Source organism: Geotrypetes seraphini, chromosome 6 (genome assembly GCF_902459505.1).
Source record: "Geotrypetes seraphini chromosome 6, aGeoSer1.1, whole genome shotgun sequence".
Taxonomy (NCBI): Eukaryota; Metazoa; Chordata; class Amphibia; order Gymnophiona; family Dermophiidae; genus Geotrypetes; species Geotrypetes seraphini.
In genome coordinates, this window is record NC_047089.1 from 37,698,677 (window position 1) to 37,720,780 (window position 22,104).

The window sequence follows — 22,104 nt, forward strand, 5'->3', positions numbered from 1 at the left end:
AGTGTTTATTCTGAAAGTCTGACTGGCTAAGGAGCTCATTTTCAAAAAGGAAAAATGTCCAAAAAAAGTGGCATAAAGGGGCAGATGGACGTCTTTCTTGCCAAACCCTTCCAATTCGCTATTTTCAAAACCTATTTTCTAGCTGGATATCTATGCCTTTTGATCAGTAGTTCTTATAAATCTCAAGGAGGCATGTTAGATGCGTGGTGTGGAAGGGGGATAGGGTGGGCTTATGACTTGGACTTTTTTCTCTAGTCAACGAAATACTTAATGGGAAACACTATTTCGATTTGGTGATATCATACATGTCTCTTACAAATAATCATCCTTACATATAAACTCTATTAAACTATCGACCTATAAGTGATTTTGTGAAAAACTCAGATCCATAACCATAACGCCAAGTGATATAACACGGCGACGGTTGCCAATGAGACCATCATAGCCTTCACTGTCTCTTGCCACCGACCTTCATTCAGTGCACTCTTTAAACAATTTAATGTGCATATAATGATGACTTATCCGAAGCTCCTTGATGGTGATAGCATATCCTGGCAACTGCACTGGAACACAACTTAATTCATACTGATAATAATAAAGTGCTGTCTCGATATCCTTGACCTCCCCCCCCCCCCAACTCAAGTTTCGGCATAAGGGATATTGATGTGGTGTATAGTTAGGCCCAGTAGGTTTTGGGTGGGTTTTAGAGGGCTCCCCACACATTATAAGGGGGTTATGGTGAGATGTGTACCTGGGCCTTTTTATCTGAAGTTCACTGCTTGACCGCTCTGCTTGGATGTCTGTGTGACATAGTAACTTAGTAGATGATGGCAGATAAAGACCCGAATGATCCATCCAGTCCGCCCAACCTGATTCAATTTAAATTTTTTAAATTTTTTCTTCTTAGCTATTTCTGGGCAAGAATCCAAAGCTCTACCCGTTACTGTACTTGGGTTCCTACTGCCGAAATCTCCGTTAAAACCTACTCCAGCCCATCTACACCCTATCAGTCTACTAAAACTGCTGACCCTTCCTATATCCCAATGGCTTGTTTTGTGCATTTTTATTTTGGATGTGTTTTTTTTCAAAAGTGGTTCAAAAGATAGACGCATATCTGAAAATGGCCATTTTTGAGAAAAGCAAGATAGACGTTTTGCAGTTATGAAAATGGGCATATTTGGTACTGGATTTTTTTGCATCTGCATTTTTTTGACCATCAGAGGGGTCTTAAACAACCTGGGCCAATCATGGCCATAGGCCCCTCCCCAGTGCATCTCAGGATGCACCGGGGAGGGGAAGGCCCACCATTTTGAAGAGGCAGGCTTGCTGGCCAGAGGGAGTGGTCACACCTCTGGCCAGCCATCATAAATAAGGTAAGGGGGGAGGGTGTGTGGGTAGTTGAAGGCACGGGAGTGTCGGGGGGCATTGCTTGGTGGCGGGAGAGAGTGGGCATCTCTCCTGCTACCATGAGGGGGTTGCTTGACTTTGGTGGCAGGAGGGAATAGGCATCTCTCCCGCTGCTATGGGGTAGGCAGATAGCAGTGTCTTGTGATTGTGTGATGCAGCAGGAGAAAGTGGACATCTCTCCTGCAGATCTTCGATTTAGTTTTTGATTTGGTTTTTAATTTGGGGATGGTTTGGGGTTCTGAGCTGTTGTTGTCTTTTCTGTCAGTGCCTGAGCCAATTAGTGCTCAGGCACTGATCAGAAAGTAAGGCAACAACAGCTCAGACCTGTTGGCAAATTTTGGCCACAAAAGTGGCACAATAAGGTTGGAGATTCACTCGGCAATTATAGATAATCGCTCGGAGTGCTCATTGTAACAGTAATGACCTCGTTGTACTACATTTGCATAGTAGTATCGGAGACTGCCGGAAAACTCAGAAAAGACCACAGTAATAAATAGTAGTAGTAGTCGTAAAGCAGTTTTAATAATCAGCCACTAAAATGCATGCACACTAAACCGGCTGGAACTGGTTTAGCGAGCATGTAAAAAGCCGATTTTAGTTTTGAGAATCGGGTCCTGTGTGTGTGAACTACCATCAATATCTTTTTGTGAGCTCTAGTGATGGGTGTCTGACCCAAGCAGCTTGCCGGAGTGGCCGTGAGGTGGGACTAGGGCTACACTAGGATAAGCAGCATAAAATCTGTTTTTCTCCTTGGGATCTTGCCAGGTATTTGTGACCTGGACTAGCCACTGTTGGAAGCAGGATACTAGGTTTGATGGTGTTGCATCAAAAGTCTTGGTTTGAGGGAAGACAAGAAAAAGTGAAATTTTAGTAGAGCATGTATAGGGAGAGAGGAATGGGAATAAAGATGAAGGTTAGGAGATGCAAATAATCTTGACTGCCCTCAATGTCAAAATGCACCCTTTTTTCACAGACTAATTTCTTCAGCTAATCAATTTTTACTTTATTTCAGTTATTGCAGACTGCAGTAAGTGTTCATCCAGATACTATTGAGAAGATTATAGATGACATTTTGATACTGAAAAAGATAAGCCTTGATATCAATCCACAGTAAGATTGTTTTTATTTAAATTATAAGCTTAAATTAGGGGTTATGCTGTATATTAAAAAAAATCTCCCCTGTGATAAATCCCAAAATAATCAGAAGATTGATTAATGAATATTATATTGATCTATTAATATGTATTATAATATTAGTAGTTAGTGCATAAAGGTGCTCAGAATCCTAAAACTGATTCCACCATGATTGAAATCAGTGATTAAATCATAGCTCAAGTCCAGTGTAAATCAAATTGAACAAAATAAGCTCACTAAGCACTTAGTACTGGACCTCAGTGTTTCGTCCTATGTTCTTAGTACATCTGTCCCATGTAGAATCAGCATCACAATCTTCCCCCAAAACATATTGTATTATCCCAAAAAAGTGCAAACAAAGTGCTATTTTGGCCATCATCCACTGTCCTGATCTCAGCATAGTCCTATGTATTGCTTCTCCAAGTGACCAGATTCTAAAATAAGAAAATATTTCTTTTAATCTTCTAAGATTAAACACATAACACTTATTTTCTTAAATGTAAATCTTAAAATTCTACAAAATATCTCTAGTTTACTCAATATGATTTACACTAAATTGGTGCTGTGATTGGAACCTTGATCTTCTTTTGATTATTTTGAGTTTTATGTCCCAACTAGGTGCTTATATTTATACAAGCCATAGAGCTGTAGTAAATGTTAATGATCACATTTAATGGATATGATTATGTCTGTTTTGTATTGCTACTGATATTTATTTTATATCAATGGAGAAAAAGTAACCAAGAACACACAAGAGCAGCATGGAAAAAACTAAACCAACAATACAAACTAAAACTAAAAGAAAAAAGACATACTGCACAAACCAAATAGGCATAGAAGCCCAAGACACAAAAAAAACTATTTCAATTACTAAAAGAACTCACAGACACCAAACCCTTCAGCCACCCTTTTAGCTGAATACTTGAAAAACAAAATTACAACTGCCAAGACAAACTTTGCAGGAACCCCAACCCACATAGAAGAGATCACAATGCCCCCCACAGAAAAAGAATCAGCTGCAGCAGATAGAATCTGGTCCCATTTCTCCACAATACAATGGTCCAACACGCAGCTTGCGACCTCAACCAATGCCCTCCATACCTATTAAAAACCTCCAGCCTAAAATTCCACACTCTCCTCATGTAATGGATACAAACCATGCTCACAGATGGCCTTTTCCCACAAGACGTCTCCGAAATTATTGTCACCCCGATCTTAAAAGACCCAAAAGGAGCAACAGATCAACTATCCAGCTACAGATCCATAGCCTCAATTCCACTATATGTCAAGCTAATGGAAGGCCTCATAGCTAAACTCCTCACCAACTACCTAGAAAACCACAACTTGCTCCACCTTATACAGTCTGGATTCAGAACCAATTTCAGCACTGAGACACTACTAGGCTCCCTTCTGGACACAGGTAGACAACACCTCAGCACAGGCAAAAAAATGCTGATTATACAACTAGATCTCACGGCAGCATTTGACCTGATAGACCACGACATCCTACTACAAATACTAGATACAATGGGAATCACAGGCAAAGTACACACATGGTTTCAAGGATTCCTACAATCCAGGACCTAAAGAGTAAAGACAGACAATGAAAAATCAGAACCATGGTCCAACCCCTGTGGCATAGAAACATAGAAAAATGACAGCAGAAAAGGGCTATAGCCCATCAAGTCTGCCCACTCTGATGACCTCCCCCCAACTTTACCCACATGCGCATCCCATTTACTCTTAAAATCTGGCACGCTGCTGCCCTTAATCACCTGCACTGGAAGTTTATTCCAATGATCTTTTGGTGAAGAAATACTTTCTGATGTCGCCATGAAATTTTCCGCCCCTGATTTTTAGCGGATGCCCTCTTGTGGCCGAGGGTCCTTTAAGAAAGAAAATATCATCTTCCTCCTCGATACGACCGGTGATATATTTAAACGTCTCAATCATGTCTCCTCTCTCCCTACGTTCTTCGAGAGAGTACAGCCCCAAATTATTCAGCCTCTCCTCATATGAGAGATCCTTGAGCCCCGAGACCATCCTGGTGGCCATTTGTTGAACCGACTCTATTCTCAGCACATCTTTTCGGTAATGTGGCCTCCAGAATTGTACACAGTATTCCAGATGAGGTCTCACCATGGATCTGTATAACGGCATTATGACCTCGGGCTTCCGGCTGACAAAACTTCTACGGATACACCCCAACATTTGTCTAGCCTTGGATGAAGCCTTCTCCACTTGATTGGCAGCTTTCATGTCTTCACTAATGATTACTCCTAAATCACGCTCTGCTTCAGTCCTAGTTAAGGTCTCACCATTTACCCCAAGGATTGCCATTATCCCCAACACTGTTCAATCAATCTCTACATTGCATACCTCGGCACCTGCCTAGACAAAATAGGCTTAACCTCCTATAGCTATGCAAACAACATCACCATTCTCCTTCCTTTTGATCAGCCAATGCCCACAATGACAGACACACTACACAGAACTCTAGAAACAGTGGCAACATGGAAAGACCACAAACTAAATCTGAACCCAGACAAAACAAAATTCATACTTCTCGAAACTCCAACCATAACAAACCTAGTAATAAACTCAATCACATGCCCCATTCAACCCACTCTAAAACTTCTGGGAATGATGATAAACAGATGCTGCACCATGCAACAATAAATCAACAAAACAATACAGAAATCATTCGTGGTCATGAGAAACCTAAGGCAAGTTCGAAAATTCTTCGACAGAAAGCAATTCCAGCTCATGGTTCAGTCCCTAGTCCTAGGTCTCCTTGACTACTACAACATCCTCTATTTCCCCTGCCCGCAACAATGATAAAACAACTACAAACAGTACAAAACACAGCCCTGAGACTAATCTGTTCACTAAGAAAACACGACCACATCACCGAGGCATACCTTGACTCACACTGGCTCTCAATTCAAGCAAGAATACTATTTAAATTCTACTGTCTACTATTTAAATCCATAAATGGTAACAGCCCAGCCTACTTGAACAACTGCCTAATTCAAACTACCACAACCAAACACAGGAGAACCCAGACACCATTCACATACCCTCCAATCAGGGACATCAAACTAGAGAATGACACGGGGAAAAAATCTGTCCCCGTCACTGCACCGTCCATGGCCCACCATCCTCTGCACCGCCCCGTCACCGCCATTCCCTTCACCGCCCCGTCACCGTCACCGCCATCCCTTTCACCACCCCGTCACCGCCACTGCCATCCCATTCACCGCACCGTCACTGTCCCCGTCCCCGCAGCATCCATATAAGCCTTAATACTGCAATATTTAGCTTATTCCTTTCTTATAAATCAAAGTTCTGGCTGCTGAACTAGAGAAAGAGATGTTCAGCTGGCAGGGCTTTGTTTATAAATTTTTATCAACACAATTAATATACTATTTTATCCTAAAGCAAAAAATAAATAAATAAATAGAATTTTTTTTTTCTACCTTTGTTGTCTGGTTTCTGCTTTCCACATCTTCTCATTCAATTCCTTCCATCCACTGTGTGTCTTCTCTCTGCGTCTTCCATTTGCTGTTACTGTGCCTCTCCCTTCACCCCCTCCCACAATTGGTCTAGCACCCATCTTCTTCCCTCCGCTCTCCCATAGTCTGGCATCTGTCTTCTTCCCTTCCAGCGTCTTCTCCCCACTCTGCCTTCCACATTTCCCTTCAGGGTCTGTTCCTCTCTACCCTCTTTCAATGTCTGTTCTATTCCTTTCCACCACCACCCTTCCCTCCCTCCTTTACCATCTGTTCCTTTCTACCACCCTTCTTTCATATCTTCTATCAGTCCCCCCACCATCACTAGCAGTCTATCTTCTCCCTTACCATGAGCAAATAGAACTTCTGAAAATTGTATTGCTGAGGCATTATTTCTAATGCCTCAGCATTAGACATCAATTTTATAATTCTTACTGTCTGCTCTGATTTCATTCACAATTTGGTTTGTGTTGTGGCTGAGGATTCCATGAGGCATTTAACCTTTTCCTGTCTCGTGAACTGTGATTTCAAGTTGATTCCTTCAATAATGGAGTCTCACGGCAGTAGCAGTTTTCTCTTTTGGGCTCTTTTGACATTGTTTAAGGGATTTCTTGTACATTTGGTGCTGGTCTTCTTTGATGAGGTCACTTCAGAATCTATTTCCAAGGAAGAGAAACTTTTTCCCTTTCACTCCCTCCTTCCTTGTGTGAGCCGGGAACACGCGGTCCCTGCAGCCCCCACCCGCACGCCGGCTCGATCGTTTAACCAGCTTCCTCTCTCCACCTCACCTTAGTTTTCCGGCTTTCTTTTTCGGCGATCGGCACGCTTTCAAAGAGCCGCGCATGAGCGGCTGCTCAAAGTTCAATCTTCTGCTCTGCTGCAACTTCCTGTTTCCAGTTGGGTCAGAGCAGAAGATTGAATACTGAGCAGCTGCGCATGCGCGGCTCTTTGAAAGCGTGCTGGTCACCGAAAAAGAAAGCTGACAAACTAAGGTGAGGTGGAGAGAGGAAGCTGGTTAAACGATCGAGCCGGCGTGCGGGTGGGCTGGTGGGGGCTGTGGGGACCACGCGATCCTTGATGCCTCACTGCGGTGACAAGACCATTCACCGCTCCACAGGGTGGTGAATGGCCTTTTCCCCGTCCCCTCAGAGACTGCTATTTTTCATTCCCCGTTTTGGCGGGTTACCCGCGGCTAAACGCGGTAGCCACGGGTAAACCGCCACCGTGTCATTTTCTACATCAAACAGAAAAAACTGTATGATGGCCTTCTAGCCACACAGGCAGCAAAACTAGACTACCAACTCTCCAATCTACTAATCGCGACCCCAGACTACAAAACTTTCAGAAAAGATAAAAACCCTGCTATTCAAGAAATCCATGAAGACTAACTAACACTATATGAAACATTTCAATCCTCCGAAGCAACCCACTCTACTCTGTAACACCTCTGGACATGTCCAGAAATCCTCTTCTGTAATCCACCTTGAACTGTAAGGTAACGGTGGAATAAAAATCACTAATGTAATGTAATCATAGCCAAACCTGAAAAAGACCTCAAACGCCCAAACACTGCTCAAAAAAGGTTTTCTTTTTTTCTTTTTATTTGCTCAAATTATATATGTAGGTGCATGTGCAGATCATTTATAAATGCAGTCTTTTTACTAGCAGTATGCAAATATTTATCCAGCATTGAAAATATTTTTACTTTAACCATCAAATGTTTTAATGCTTAATAAAGCACTTAAATTAGAGTATTCAAATAAGCAAGTAAGCGTGCATCCTGCCCGTATTCTGCCCATCTGTATGAACATCTGCAAACTATCCCCCCTCGGTTTCAAAGCGGGGAGCCGCGCTGAATGGCCCATGCTGCACCGACACTCATAGAGTTCTTATGCGCGTTGGGAGCAGCTCGGGTAAAACCGCTAGCTCGGTTTAGTAGAAGAGGGGGGATATGTTATTTGAGATATGTGCATAATTACAAACTAGCACTTGGGTGCACTTCTAGCATATACGCATGTAGGTGTACATATATGCGCTTATATGATAGTAGTTTATCTTTTATCTTTTTTTCTTTTTCTTTTTTTATTATTTGAATTCTTGGAATTTTGTTATATCTTTTCTATTTTAATAATTGTTTACTCAGGTACTTTAGCTAGATTGTGAGCCTTCGGGACAGATAGGGAAGTTCTAAGTACAGTGGTACCTTGGATTACGAGCATAATCCGTTCCAGGAGCATGCTCGTAATCCAAAATGCTCGTTTATCAAAGCAAGTTTCCCCATAGGAAATAATGGAAACTCACTTTGATGCGTTCCCCCCCCCCCAGAGAACCGGCATTGCTCCCCTCGAAGGCCCCCCCCCCGCGATCAAGCACCCCCCCTGCCTCGAACCGGCACCCCCCCCCGCCACGATCCGACCCCCCCGCCACGATTGGGCACCCCCCCGCCACGATCCGACCCCCCCCCCCGACACGATTGGGCACCCCCCCGACACGATCCGAAATCCCCCCCGACACAATTGGGCACTCCCCCGCCGCTTCTTACCCTCATCTGGGCACTCTTGAAAATCGGCTTCCTCCTCTGCTGGGCCTTGAGCATCTGAGCATAATCAAGGCCTGCGAGTTCACGTTCACGTTCAGAACGTGAACTCGCAGGCCTTGAGCATGCTCAGATGCTCAAGGCCCAGCAGAGAAGAAGGCCGATTTTCAAGAGTGACCAGATGAGGGTAAGAAGCGGTGGGGGGGTGCCCAATTGTGTCGGGGGGGCGGATCGTGGCGGGGGGGTGCCCAATCGTGTTGGGGGGGTCGGATCATGGCGGGGGGGTGCCCAATCATGGCGGGGGGGTCGGATCGTGGCGGGGGGGGGTGCCGGTTCGAGGCGGGGGGGTTGCCGGATTGCGGGCAAAGAGGCATGCTCTATGCTCATACCTATACCATATATGCATATACCTTTTTACATTATTATTCCATAAGAGGAAGGAGGCACCTATTTTCCTTTTTAGACTATGCACCAATCAGAGACATCTGTATATAAGTGCACAGTTAATAGAATACTGCCACTACTTATCATTTCTATAGCATTGCCAGATGTATGATTACAATCTAATCACCCTATGGTAGCTGAAAATCTATGGAATAGAAAGTTGTTTTCTGGCTGCAAGTAAACTTATAATGTTCTTTGAAAAGGTCACCACATAATCCATATCAAGAAGACTAAATTGAGGTGGTTCATGTTTTAACCCCCCCCCCCCCCCCATTGTATGCAGACACATATGGAGTTAGGTACAATTTTAACCAGTAATATAAACGGATAAAGTTTATCCAGCTATTTGTCTGCAGCTAATAGTAAAACTGAAAATATGATAAATCTAACTGTTCAACAAGATATGTTCAACAAGATATGTTGTTGTTTAGTAGAAAATATTTTATTACGTTACATTTGAAAATGCTGCCCTATCATAGCCCAGCCTGGCCCTTTTTCCATCAGGATACATCTGGCCAGTGTTTGTGAGATCTGGAAGAGGAAGCAATTGTCAAAATTTTAAGTTGTTAAATTTATATAATTCAAAGCAAATTTTAACCATATAAATCCTTTGAATATTGACTCCAGAGTGTAAATTATCTTTCAGAATATTGACCCCAGAATGTAGATTATCTTTCAGAAACAATTGTACATCGCTGAGATTTGGCTATGCCATAGTTCGGCGATCCATCAAATTCTGAATAAAGATAAAGAAATCAGAACTACGTTGCCATGCATTCAGTGAGGCAGAATCAGAGCTGGCTGAGCTTCTTCCCTTTGCTATGGATCTGTATGGTCACCCTATTTAAACAGTGATTACCATGAAGTTCAAACTAACAGATGACTGTTATTTTGCTTAGGTTAGGAGTATCTCTTCAGGCCTGTCTCTTGCAAATTGTGGGATACAGAAATTTAATTGTAGAGATTGAAAAGCTACGCAGAGAATCATTTGACTCAGATAATCCCGAGCATGAAGCGATGCTGTTAAAGGTCAGTGCTTTAATCATTCTCTTCTTATGAGCTTTCTTTTAACTAACATGGGGTTTTATAAAGTATGTATGTGTCATTCCTTCCTATGAGTATTTTAGTTTAACTTGTTTAGTATGAGTGCACAGAGAGAAGTACAAACCCTTGGGAAACCCCGTATTGAAAAATACCTGAGGTCAAGTTTCCAAGCTTTATTTCAATTTGATGTACCACTCTTGGGGGATCTGTCCAGGTGGTTTACATATGAAATATAATAAGCAGTGCAGACAGGGGGGGGAAGGTTAGGAAATAGTGATAGGTCATAGGTTAGGAGCGAGGGTAGGAAGACAATGGTATATCCTTAGGAGGAGTAAGAGAAGATGGAAGGGGGTAATAGATTCATCCATTATTGTGTGCCAATCATAGCAAAAACCTATAAAATTAAAGGTAATAATGAAATGAATCTGTAAAAAGAGATATTTTCAGACCTATTTTAAAGTTGGTAAAGAAGGATTCTAAACAAAAATGTAAGGGGAATGCATTTCAAAGAGTTAGGCCTGCACATAGATTTTTACACAGAAGCTGAATACCTTTCACCCTCTAGTTCATAGACTGTGCCTGAAGCAGGACAAAACTCTGTGCCTGAAACAGGACAAAACTCCTTCAGTGTCTTATCAGTGATGCACTGAAGTGAAGCAACTAGGATTTGTATTCCAGCTTGAAGCCTTATCTGAGGCACGCTGGCCCTTTTAGACAACTTGGTGCCTACACATTCTGGGAGCCAAGTTTCCTGTAATTTCCTTGAAGTAATGTCTAAAGCAGGGGTGTCCAACCTGCGGCCCAAGGGCCCCATGCGGCCCCATGAAGTATTTTGTGCAGCCCCGGTCGAGGGCAATGCAGTGTTTTCCTCTGCTGCCCCTGGATGTTTACCATCTTGCCAGCTCCCTCCTCTGTCTTGCTGCAGCATTTGCGTGTTTGTGCGGCTCCAGAAACATTTTTTTCGGCCAATGCAGCCCAAGGAAGCCAAAAGGTTGGACACCCCTGGTCTAAAGGATATTTCTGGAGATGCTCAGGTGAAGAGGTCAGAACAGGAGGCATGGAAAGCATCATCTTCCCAAATAGGAACTGAGTCCAAAAGACTATAAAAATGAACTACCAAGAGGGCTTGTGGTTCCTGGCAACCATTGTCTAAGGGACCCCGTGCTGGTGGTTTCTGGCTATCGCTCTCTAAGAAAAGGGCATACTTCTGGTTCCTGATCCTGAGACATGCTGGCTATGCTGTGCCTGAGCTCTTACCCTTCAAGCTTGTGACAGAAACCTGAAGAGAGTGTCGGACCCAGACTACAGCTGTTCTTGTGCCAAGCTTCCCCCCAAACACCTGCGGAGTTCCTTCTGCCTGAGAGGCATCTCTCCCACACAGTCCATGTTGGGCAGCGTCCCTGTGTTCTTGCATTCTGCGAGAGCCCAAGCTGGCTGAGGAAGGACATTCCCTGCATACACGGGTCATATAAGCTTTCCGTGTAGTAGTGGGAAGTAGGTAAGATTATTACCCTCTAGGGGAAATGTGTGTTTGCTTTCCAAATAATCCAAAACAATAGTGGGTAATTGTATTTCTTATGCATTCTAGCCTGTCTATGTACTAGACTATCTCATATTTAAGTATTATTATTTGCCACTTGCATTATAAATAAATTCTCTATTTTGCTAACATCAAGCCTGGTCTATTTGCTTGTTAGTAATCCTTTTAGCACAAGGGGTTTCAAGTTGGATTGTTTTGGGGAATACAGATAAATATAAATAAAGAGATATAACCCAGAGTGCTACCATAATAAAAAGTCTGTATTTCAGTGGCCTGGCTACTGTCAGGCCATGTGAGCAAACCCTGTTGCTTTACCAATATGCTTACAGATTGTGATGGGGCTGGGGTCTGCCTAGTTGGCCAAAACCCAGCTTCCGCCACAGGTGCAAGGCCCAGTGCTTCCTGGAAGGCCACACAATAATGGCAACAGAGGAAAGAGAAAAAAGGCTGCTCATAGATAAGTTACAGTTCAAACATTTATTCACCAGTTCCACTTGCACTGGATTACTTTGACAGCTTCTTTGGCTAACCCTTATTTGGGTACACTCAGTTCAAAACACAGTTCATCTTAGCACAACTCCTTTAACATTTTGAAATAATCAAAATAAGTTTTCACTCACACAAAGTTCAGCTGCCACTTTTAACTCAGTCTTTGCAGCTTTCTGTCTCTGAGAACCATTGTGCAGGAATCCCAGACTTGTCACCACTGCTGTGATTCAGTTAAACATTTTTTAGGAATTTAACCCAGCTGACTCCCTCAACTACAGATTCCCCCACTGACCAGTTTTTAACCCTGAGGCAGGGGAATAGAGAACCATACCACCCTTTAAGATTTTGATGATCTAAGTCCCTCCCTGGGTTCCCACTTCCTTGTATTCCGGAATTTCAGGGCTCTTCCCTTCTACACATTAGCCACTTCTAGCCCATCCCCCTTCCACTATGCTTTAGAAGCACCAAGGAATCCTGTCTTTACCATTCCTTCATCTTAGCCACACATTCATTCAACAAACATTCATTTGTAAGGACACTATGGCTTCCTTACAGTCTTTTAGACCACCTTCTATTATTCAATAAACTTGCACCACCTTCTCCCAAAGTATTTTACTCACACATGTTTTCCTCAGACATATGTTCCATTGCTTCTGGGCTCTATCCATTTCATTATCACTCTCCCTTTTATCAAAGGAATCTTCCTCTATTTCCTTGAAGAGTTCCTCCCACTCTGCAGTAGGGATCAGACTGTTCTCCTGAGCAGTTTCTGAACACTTCTGTTCTAATTGCCCCTTTCTCCACTCTGGCCTCTGCCTGGAAATTAAGCTCTTGTCGTTTTCTGGAGTAAAGTGTTTGCGAGATAAAGAGACTGAGCTCTTGCTCAGGAGAATGATGTCTGCCCTCTGAGGAACTCCCTTCCTTCTAAGTTCCTGATTACCTCCTCCTGTTCTCAGCTGGGCATAATTTATCTTGCTGAGCCTTTAGCTTCTCTATGTCTCCCACGGCAACCTCTGGCTGTGCTCTGAGCAAGCCACGCCTTTCTGTCCTTCCCCTTTCCTTAACCCTTGCTATGTCAGGTCGTTTAGCTACGGTCTTAGCCTGAGAGCTTGCAGTGTGTTTGTAAATGGAATTATAGAGGACTATAGTAGGAATCCTCCTCTGCTGTATCCCCTCTGATCTGCCCTCCCTGTCTTCCCTTAGGGCTAGGAACAGACTTATTAGGCAGGTTTCTCTCTTTAGGCACATGGATAATTTCCTTACTGGCTGGGTTTAAACCAGGGGCTGGGTTTAAAACCAGGGCTGGGTTTAAACCAGGGTCTGAACCAGTGACAGGCTTGTCACAAGATCCATTGCAGACTTGTCATGAGTTGGTATTGTAAGATGGTTATACTGTGAGGAACAAAGATTGGGTATATAAGGTATTAATAAGTAAGACAGATAAGTGGAGGAGTCAGAATGGTAAGTTTTGTAGGTCAGTAAAAGTATTTTGTAAGTAATGCGATGAGAAATCAGGAGCCAGTGTTTGGATCGGAGTAGAGGAGTAACATGATCAAATTTGTGGGATTTAGTGACTAAGCATGCAGCTGAATTCTGAACTAATCTTGAGACCTAGAACCTTGGAGAAGAGAATTACAATAATCCAGATGTGAGATCACTAAGGAGCGGCCAAGAATTCTGAGTGTGGAGTAGAAAAAAAAAATAATCTTACTGGATATATTACAGTTTGAAGAAACAAGTCTTAATAATAATAGTTATGTGAAGTTGGAAAGACAGTGTACTATCAAATGTGACACCAAGGATTTTGATTGTGAGGGGGGAATACTTATCCCTGACATGGTAACAGGGGAAGGGATTGAAGGGACACCAATGCACCTAACAATAACACTTCACTTCAGACTTGTCAAGATTAAGTTTTAATCTGTAAGAAAGTAGTCAGTCCGCAATCTGTGTAAGCTTATGGTAAGGCTGTTAATTTCTTAAGGATCATCACTGGAGAGAGTAGCAAGGATTTAAATGTCGTCAGTATAAATAAATGCAGTGAGACAGAGATATTGAATAAATGTGAGTAATGGAGGCAGGAAAAATGTTAAATAAGGTAAGGGCCAATATGGAGCTCTGAAGGATACCACACTGTGAAATATAAATGAGTCAGAAATAGTGTCATGCCCTTTAAGGCTCTATCTTTTAGTTAAGCAGTGAACCAAGCTGTATCATTTATGTTTATATAGCCTTGTGCACTGTTGACAGTTCACATAATTTACCCCTTTGGAAAATTCAGTGGAGATGGGGCAGGTTTGGCAGAAATATCTCTACCCAAAAAGGCATGAACTAAATCCAAAATACTTTTCCCCCTAAACAAAGGCCTTGGTGTCTAATTCATTGTATGGATTAAGGTTGCAAATTAACCATTTATATATAAAGGAGTTTTCCTTTATAACTCTAAATATGTTCCGGAGAATGTGAGGGTATCAGCTGGTTCAATGTGTATGGTAAATAGATGTCAGCATTATCTAGAGCAGGGGTGCCCACACTTTTTGGGCTTGCGAGCTACTTTTAAAATGACCAAGTCAAAATGATCTACCAACAATAAAATTAAAAAAAAACACAACGCACACTGTACGCATAGAAAATGTTAATTATCATTCCTATTCCAGGGTTTTTCAAAGAGGTCAAAGCAGATGACTCTAAGCACTATCACCTCAGTAACAACCATACAAAAATAGACAAATATACCCCCCTCCCTTTTTACTAAACCACGATAGCAGTTTTTAGAGCGCAGGGAGCTGCGCTGAATGCCCAGCGCTGCTCTCGACACTCATAGGCTCCCTGCGCTAAAAAACTCTATTGCGGTTTAGTAAAAGGGGACCTTAGTGTAAAATATAGACAGCAGATATAAATTGAGACACATTTCGATCACTAAATTTAAAATAAAATCATTTTTCCTACCTTGTCTGGTGATTTCATGAGTCTCTGGTTGCACTTTCTTCTTCTGACTGTGCATCCAGTCTTTCTTCCCTTCTTTCAGCCTGTATGCTTCCTCTCCTCCAGACCTCATTCCCTCCCCCAACTTTTCCTTCCTCTCTCCCTGCCCTTTCTTTCTCTCTGCCTCCCTTTCCTTTTTTTCTGTTTCTCTTCTTTCCTTCCCTGCCTGCCCTTTTTCTTTCTTTCTCCCTGCCCTCCCCCAAGACACTGCCACTGCCATCGGGGACCCAAACTGCCATCGGGGACCAGGACCCAAACCGCCACCAATAACAGGCCCGAAAGCCGACGCCGCCCCAACTTCTCCCTGCTTCGGCCGACCAGCATCGCGAGGAACTGTTGGGGGAAATGCTGCCGGGTCCTGCCTTCGCGGAAACAGAAAGTAGGCAGGACCCGGCAGCAAGAAGAGGAAATGCTTCACTAACCTGTCTCCCGCCTTAGCCCGTAGCGAACGCTTGCTTCAGGGCTCTCAACATGTGCGTGCAGGCTTCCCTTCTCCCCCCTCCCCCTCCCCGGGCATAACTTCCGGTTTCGGAGGGAAGAGAAGAGAAGCCTGCACGCACACGTTAGAGCCCGGAGCATAAGTTCGCTAGGGGCTGAAATCTCCAAGCCGGTTTTTTTTAATGTTCAGCAGCGGCAGATGACAGCTGGGCGGACCGCCCAGCTAAAAGGCCCTAGGGAGAACACTGGAGAGGAAGGCTGATCGGCCTGTAGACCAGGACGGCAACACGAGTGCGATCGACTCGAGTTGCCTTCCTGAGCTACTGGTCGATCGCGATCGACGCGTTGGGCACCCCTGGTCTAGAGAATAAACCTAGCTAATTACAGGTCTCGGTGCTCAAAATTCATCTTTATCTACTTATTTACTGATAACAGATACGGATCACAAGAAGTATAGAAAATGCAGTAGTTTATTTATAGAGTAATATAGAGAAATAGCAAGAAGCAGTAAGGATTCCTGTAATTCGTAATAATAATACTTATGGCTAACTAAAGAAAGCACATTGCCCTGGAAATAACACACTTCAGTTTTTGGTAAAAAACCAACTAACTAATCCCGATGCAAATATAATGACAGAACTTAAAACATACAACTTGTAGATGCCAGTAGAGTCATCTTCTCCATGATGGTAGCTAGAGGCAACATATAACATAACTTTATTCTTCTATACCGCCAGAATCAGACGATTTCTAAGTGGTTTACACCGAAGAGAGCTGAACAATCAGCAAAATACAAAATACAAATAGCAAAAGTACAACATATTTCTTAGAAATAGAGTAAAAATTATTGTAATTAGTATAATTTCTCTTTAAGAAATGAATTTATCAAGCAATGCAGTCTTGATTTCTTATCTAAATGCGCCATAGGTCAACCTGGCTCCATTGATGTAATTACCTAACCAGGACTGCTGTTTACCTGCTTGAAACATAAAAGTCCTATCCAAAAAGGACCTGTATCTGCAACCGGTGATCTTTGGATAGGCAAATAAATTACAATTTCTGGTAGAACAGGTCCAGTGGCAGGAGATGATACTCAAGATGGTGCTCTCCCAGGCTGAGCTCAATACAGTATTATATACAGTTTGTGATCAATCATGTCCTTCAAGTTATAATAGCATGGTGGAAGATGACTGGCGGGCACAAATGTTGATAGTAGCAAACCAGTCATGTAGAACCCTGCCACATCAGCCTCAGATATTCCAAAATATGATTGAATTCCCTTCCTCAAGGTTGTCTTGAGTCATCCATGCTGCATACTAACTGACTCGCTGCATATTCTGTTATAGGATCAAGGTCACAATCTTTATTTTTGGTTGATGAAATCCAGTGAAACTCTTTGGCATAGAAGATCCATGCGATGGCACAGGCCTGTGATTCTGGCTTGGTCAGATTAAGTTCTGTGATATACATATTAAATTGTGACAGGAGCTATACCCCATACAGGAAAGTTATACGTCTCACTATTTATTAGCTATTCAATTAATGTTGATTGATTTCACTTTTGTCTTCATTATTTTAACATTAATTTATTTTGTTTGCCATTTTCCCTTCTCATTAAAAAGAATACATATAAATTTATACTATCTTTGTAACTTCTAGTTATGGTGTTTTTTGAAACCCGGTATTCCCCTGAAAGATCGGATCTCCAAGCAGTGGACTGAGATTGGTTTCCAAGGTGATGATCCAAAAACTGACTTTAGAGGGATGGGTCTTCTAGGATTATCCAGTTTGGTGTAAGTATATGTTCAATTATATGCAGTATTCTAGCTGTTCCACTTCTTTCCTCTGCAGCTGTTCATCCCCAGGAAATCAAGAGAAAAAAAGCAAACTAAGCATGCTCAGTTTAGCAGTGGTCTCACTGTTCAGTCAGTGTATCTTGTATGAAAGCGCCAAAATATTTTTGCTGGACACTTTTAAAGTACCGGTAAGTTTTTAACATGCCAATTACATTTTATTTTGCAAGCCCATGCTAATATTTGCTTTGTATGAGTTTTAATGCATAGGCCCTTAGATGTCTAACAGTCGGGCATTCAGTCACTCGGTATCTGGATGAGGTTTTATGACAGTAATTAAAACCATTTTCGCAGGTAAAATGCTTATATAAAATTAGGTCACACCTCTGGGGCCACGTTTTGGCAAAGTTTGGAAGTCGGCGGTGAGCCCAGATATTCATGGCTGGGCCGTTCCGGTGACCGACATTGAATGTCCTGGTTTTTAGATCTGGCTAAATCAATTTTCAGCACTGGCTAGTTAAGTTAATAGCAGCAAAAGATAGGTCCGCTATTTACCCAGCCCAATGTGGCTTGAATATTCACGGCTAGACGGCTAAGTCGTGCGACATAGGTGGCTCGCAACTAGCTACTAACCTCAAATATTCAGTGGAGATAATAGACTGCCTGAGTCAGTACGTCAAGCTCCGTCCCTGGCAGTATTCAAATCCAGACTAAAAGCATCTTTTCGAGGCTGCTGTTAACTCCTGACTCCCAATTTGCTTGCATATTACCCAAGCCTAAGAAACTCCTTAACCCCCTACTTGTTCTGTCTGCTTGATTAGATTGTAAGCTCTACTGAGCAGGGACTGTCACTTAAATATTTTATTGTACAACACTGTGTATGTCTAGCAGTGCTATAGAAAAGATCAGTAGTAGTTGTAGAATATTAGTGGTTAGCCAGCCAAATACTTTTTAACCAGCCAGGAGCTGTTCCTGGCCAGTTTAATAGCACTGAATGTAGGGCAGATATTCTATCAATACAGACAGACATGTACGAGAGCTATTATAATGCCCACACCTTCGGTCTGAGTGCATTTTCTACAAGATTTCTGCTAGTGTTAATAAAGCCCTATAGGCACCTATGTGTCATTATAAAATAGGCATCTTTCTGTCCTGTTATAAAATAACTCCCGTATGTCTAACATTGACGGCCTCTTTTACAAAGCCGCACGGCAACAGCCCCGAAGCCCTTTAAATCTCTATGGGCTTCGGGGCCGTTAGTGCGGCTTTGTAAAAGAGGCCGTGAATTAGAATCCATTGTGTTTTCTGTGTGTATATAATTCCATTTTATTGTTGTATAGCTTAATATTGTAGGTTTACAACAGAATATATTGCATTTACAAAGTTCTGTGAATATTTGTCTTGATTTAATTATCACTAAATGTTCAAATTTTTTATCTAAATAGATATTTTGCAGAATGGGATACTGCATCAGCTCTACAAATCCTCTCAGATTCTCATCATTCGAAGTTCAGGTAATTTATCTACCAGTAGATAAATAAGTTAGAATTGAAATAGAAACATAGAAACATAGAAAGATGACGGCAGAAAAGGGCTATAGCCCATCAAGTCTGCCCACTCTACTGACCCACCCCAATAAGTCTGAATGCTAATGACCCAGTTCCTTAACTCGACTTCGTAGGGATCCCATGTAGATGTCCCATTTATTCTTGAAGTCAAGCACGCTGGTGGCCTCGACCACCTGCACCGGAAGCCTGTTCCAGTGATCCACCACTCTTTCCGTGCAGCTGCTCTAAAGAATATTATTTCAGGCAGAAATAGTATATCATTTAGAGCAGTGGGTATTCAACCCAGTCCTCAGGGACCTCCTGGCCAGTTGGGTTTTCAAAATCCGTCATCCATATTCATTATGGATATCCTGAAAATCCGACTGGCCAGGTGGCCCCTGAGGACTGGGTTGAATACCCACTGAATTGAGAGGTTGCTGTATTAAGCTGTTCAGAGTTCTGTGGCAAAAATACAATTTAAGATGCGTGGAGGGCCATTTTCAAAAGCCAAACCACTAGACATCCCACCCCAAAACATCCAAGTTGAAAATATCCAAATCCAGACCATTTGCACTTGGGAGTGACCATCATTGTGATGGACTGCCCACACAGACATGCCAGCAGAGCAGTGGGACACCTTAGAGCAGGGGTAGGGCACTCCGGTCCTCGAGAGCCGTATTCCAGTCGGGTTTTCAGGATCTCCCCAATGAATATGCATGAGATCTATTTGCATGCACTACTTTCAATACATATTCATTGGGGAAATGCCAAAAACCCAACTGGACTACGGCTCTCGAGGACAAGAGTTCCCTACCCCTGCCTTAGAGGATACTGCTGTGAACTTCACATAAAGAATGCCAGAGAAACATCTCACCATATACCCCTTCTAATTTATACTAAGCCCTCCAAAACTCCAGCAAAATCTTCTAGACCTACTTGTCTACCACCCCAATAACCCTCATGGCTACAGGTGGAACCTATATGCCAGTACAGTAGGATTTTGGTGAGCTCACACTTTCCACCATAAATGTAGTGGTTAAAGTGGCTTATGGGCCTGGGTCCTTCTCTCTGTAGTTCACTAGCCCACCCACCACGATACTTAAGACACCTGTGTGATGCTCTACTAGGCTTTCTGAGTGCTGCTGATCCATTCCCATTCCTTTGGAAGGAAGAGGGTATAAAATACTTGAGTATTTTGATTCAGAGATCATTGGAAGACACAATGACAGTAAATGAAAAATCTTTATTGCTGAAAGTCAAAGAAATGTGTGAGCATTGGAACCCATTACATCTTTCCTGGTGGGGGAAAGGCCAAACCATCAAGATGATGATATTGCCTGTAGTTTACTACCAAATGAGTATGTTGCTGATTTATTTTCAAGGGTCCTTTTATAAAAAAGTGAATGGAATTCTCACTAAGTTTATTTGGCTGGGTAAAACTGCCAGAATAGCTTTAGTATCTTTGCAAAAACCAATTGCGGCAGGTGGGGTAAATTTTCCAAATTTCTATCAGTACCATCAAGCTTTTATTTTGTGGCAGGGTATGTATTGGATCCTTCCTGAACTCATGGAGCATCTTCCGGATTGGTTAATATTAGAATGGCAACTCCTGTCCCCATTGCAATTGTGTCATGTTTTAAGTATCAAGTTACCTAGGATTTATAAGGAAAATAGAATTTTATTCTCCACATGGCAAACATTAAAATTTATTAATAAGCTAATACCTATTCCGATTCATCAATCCATGTGTCAGTCTTTATGGTTGAACTCCAAGATTCAAATTGGCGAGTCTAAGATCCTCTGGAAGCATTGGCTGCAGGCGGGTATACGTACATTAGATGATGTGTTATCAAATGGGAAAATGCTTGATTTTTCACGACTGCAACAATCATTCGGCATTACAAAGTCTCAAGCATATAAGCGGTTGCAGTTGATGCAGGCCATTCATAAAGGGTTCCCTGTTTGGCAAAATTTAAATAATCAGTATAGCTTACCGGGCCTATGCTTCCAGACAGATTTGCTAGGGCATCAGGCTGCCAAGTGGTATTAATTTCTGAATATTTGAATAAGAAACCTAAAACTGGTCCATGACAGCGAACTGTAAACTAGAAATTCAGTGCTAGTGGCTGGATACAACTCTGGCATTGACAGGTAGCACCTTGGCCTGCGGGAGGTAGCAGGGCTGCCTCCTGTGGGTTGAATATCGGGGCCAGTGTTTTCATCAGTGCATTTGTTTCTCACTACAGTATCATGAGTTTCTGCTAAAGGGGGCTTTGGATAAGAAGGCCTGATGTTCTGTTAATTGGATTTATGTATGTGAATATTATATTCCACTTAGGTTATAAGCGGATTAGAAATTTTTAAAATAAAATAAATAAAATGTGTGCTTTTCTGGCTACCCATATTCACCTGTCCTACCTGCAGAAAATGTGATCAACAGTGTTTCGGATCAGTTAGTGCAGTTGCTTTGGGTTGAAGCTTATCTATAATATCAATTATTTTTATATGTGGATTTTTTCTCATTTTTATATATTGTTATTTTCTTTTATATAACTTTTAAGTAGTTTCATTTACCATTTTCATATTTTGTTTTTATTTTAAAGGGAAATCGGTAAAAAGGAGCTAAGGTATTTTTTTAAGTTATATTTTCCTGTACATTTTGTTTATATTTATTATCTGCAGTACTTAAAATCATTTGAAATGCATGGGATGCCTTCCTTTAAGCTATCTTTACTAAAAATCAGTATAATGTAGTAACGTTAAAAACAACAACAAGAAAAGTTATGGTTAGGGAGTGTGCTTGGTATAAAGTGTATAGAGATCTAAAAATTACAGTTTATTTTCTCTATATCACAGTTCCAGGAAATGTATTGCAACATTACAAAAGAACCTACATAAAATTCTCAAAAAATTTCAAAATACTAAATCAGTAAATGTAGTATAAATAAATAATATAGGAGCCCTTTTACTAAAGGTTAGTGGATATTCACTGACATTAGCGGGCACAAAGGGCCTGATTCTATAAATGGTGCCCTAGTTAGGTGCCACTAGGCACAATAATTGAGGCTGCGAAGCGGTGCCTAACTATAATCCACACCTAACCTTAATTAAATCAATTAGCTTAAATAACATAATATAAAATTTATTTTATACCACAATACCTTGCAGATCAGTTCAGTTAACAATATAGCCGGCCCCCCCTTTACATAACCATAGTGCGGTTTTTAGCACCAGC

At 42.0% G+C, this 22,104-nt stretch overlaps 1 protein-coding gene across 5 annotated transcripts in view; it reads left to right on the forward strand.

Annotated features, from left to right (window-relative positions):
- ELMOD1 (ELMO domain containing 1) overlaps positions 1 to 22,104 on the forward strand; it is a 70,826-nt gene that overhangs the window by 26,914 nt on the left and 21,808 nt on the right. For all 5 annotated transcript variants that reach the window (XM_033948821.1, XM_033948819.1, XM_033948820.1 and 2 more), the window contains 5 exons: positions 2,420 to 2,517; positions 9,933 to 10,062; positions 17,189 to 17,322; positions 18,768 to 18,836; positions 21,473 to 21,496. In XM_033948821.1, coding sequence (XP_033804712.1) covers positions 2,420 to 2,517; positions 9,933 to 10,062; positions 17,189 to 17,322; positions 18,768 to 18,836; positions 21,473 to 21,496 — 455 coding nt within the window. The remainder of the gene's footprint in view (positions 1 to 2,419; positions 2,518 to 9,932; positions 10,063 to 17,188; positions 17,323 to 18,767; positions 18,837 to 21,472; positions 21,497 to 22,104) is intronic.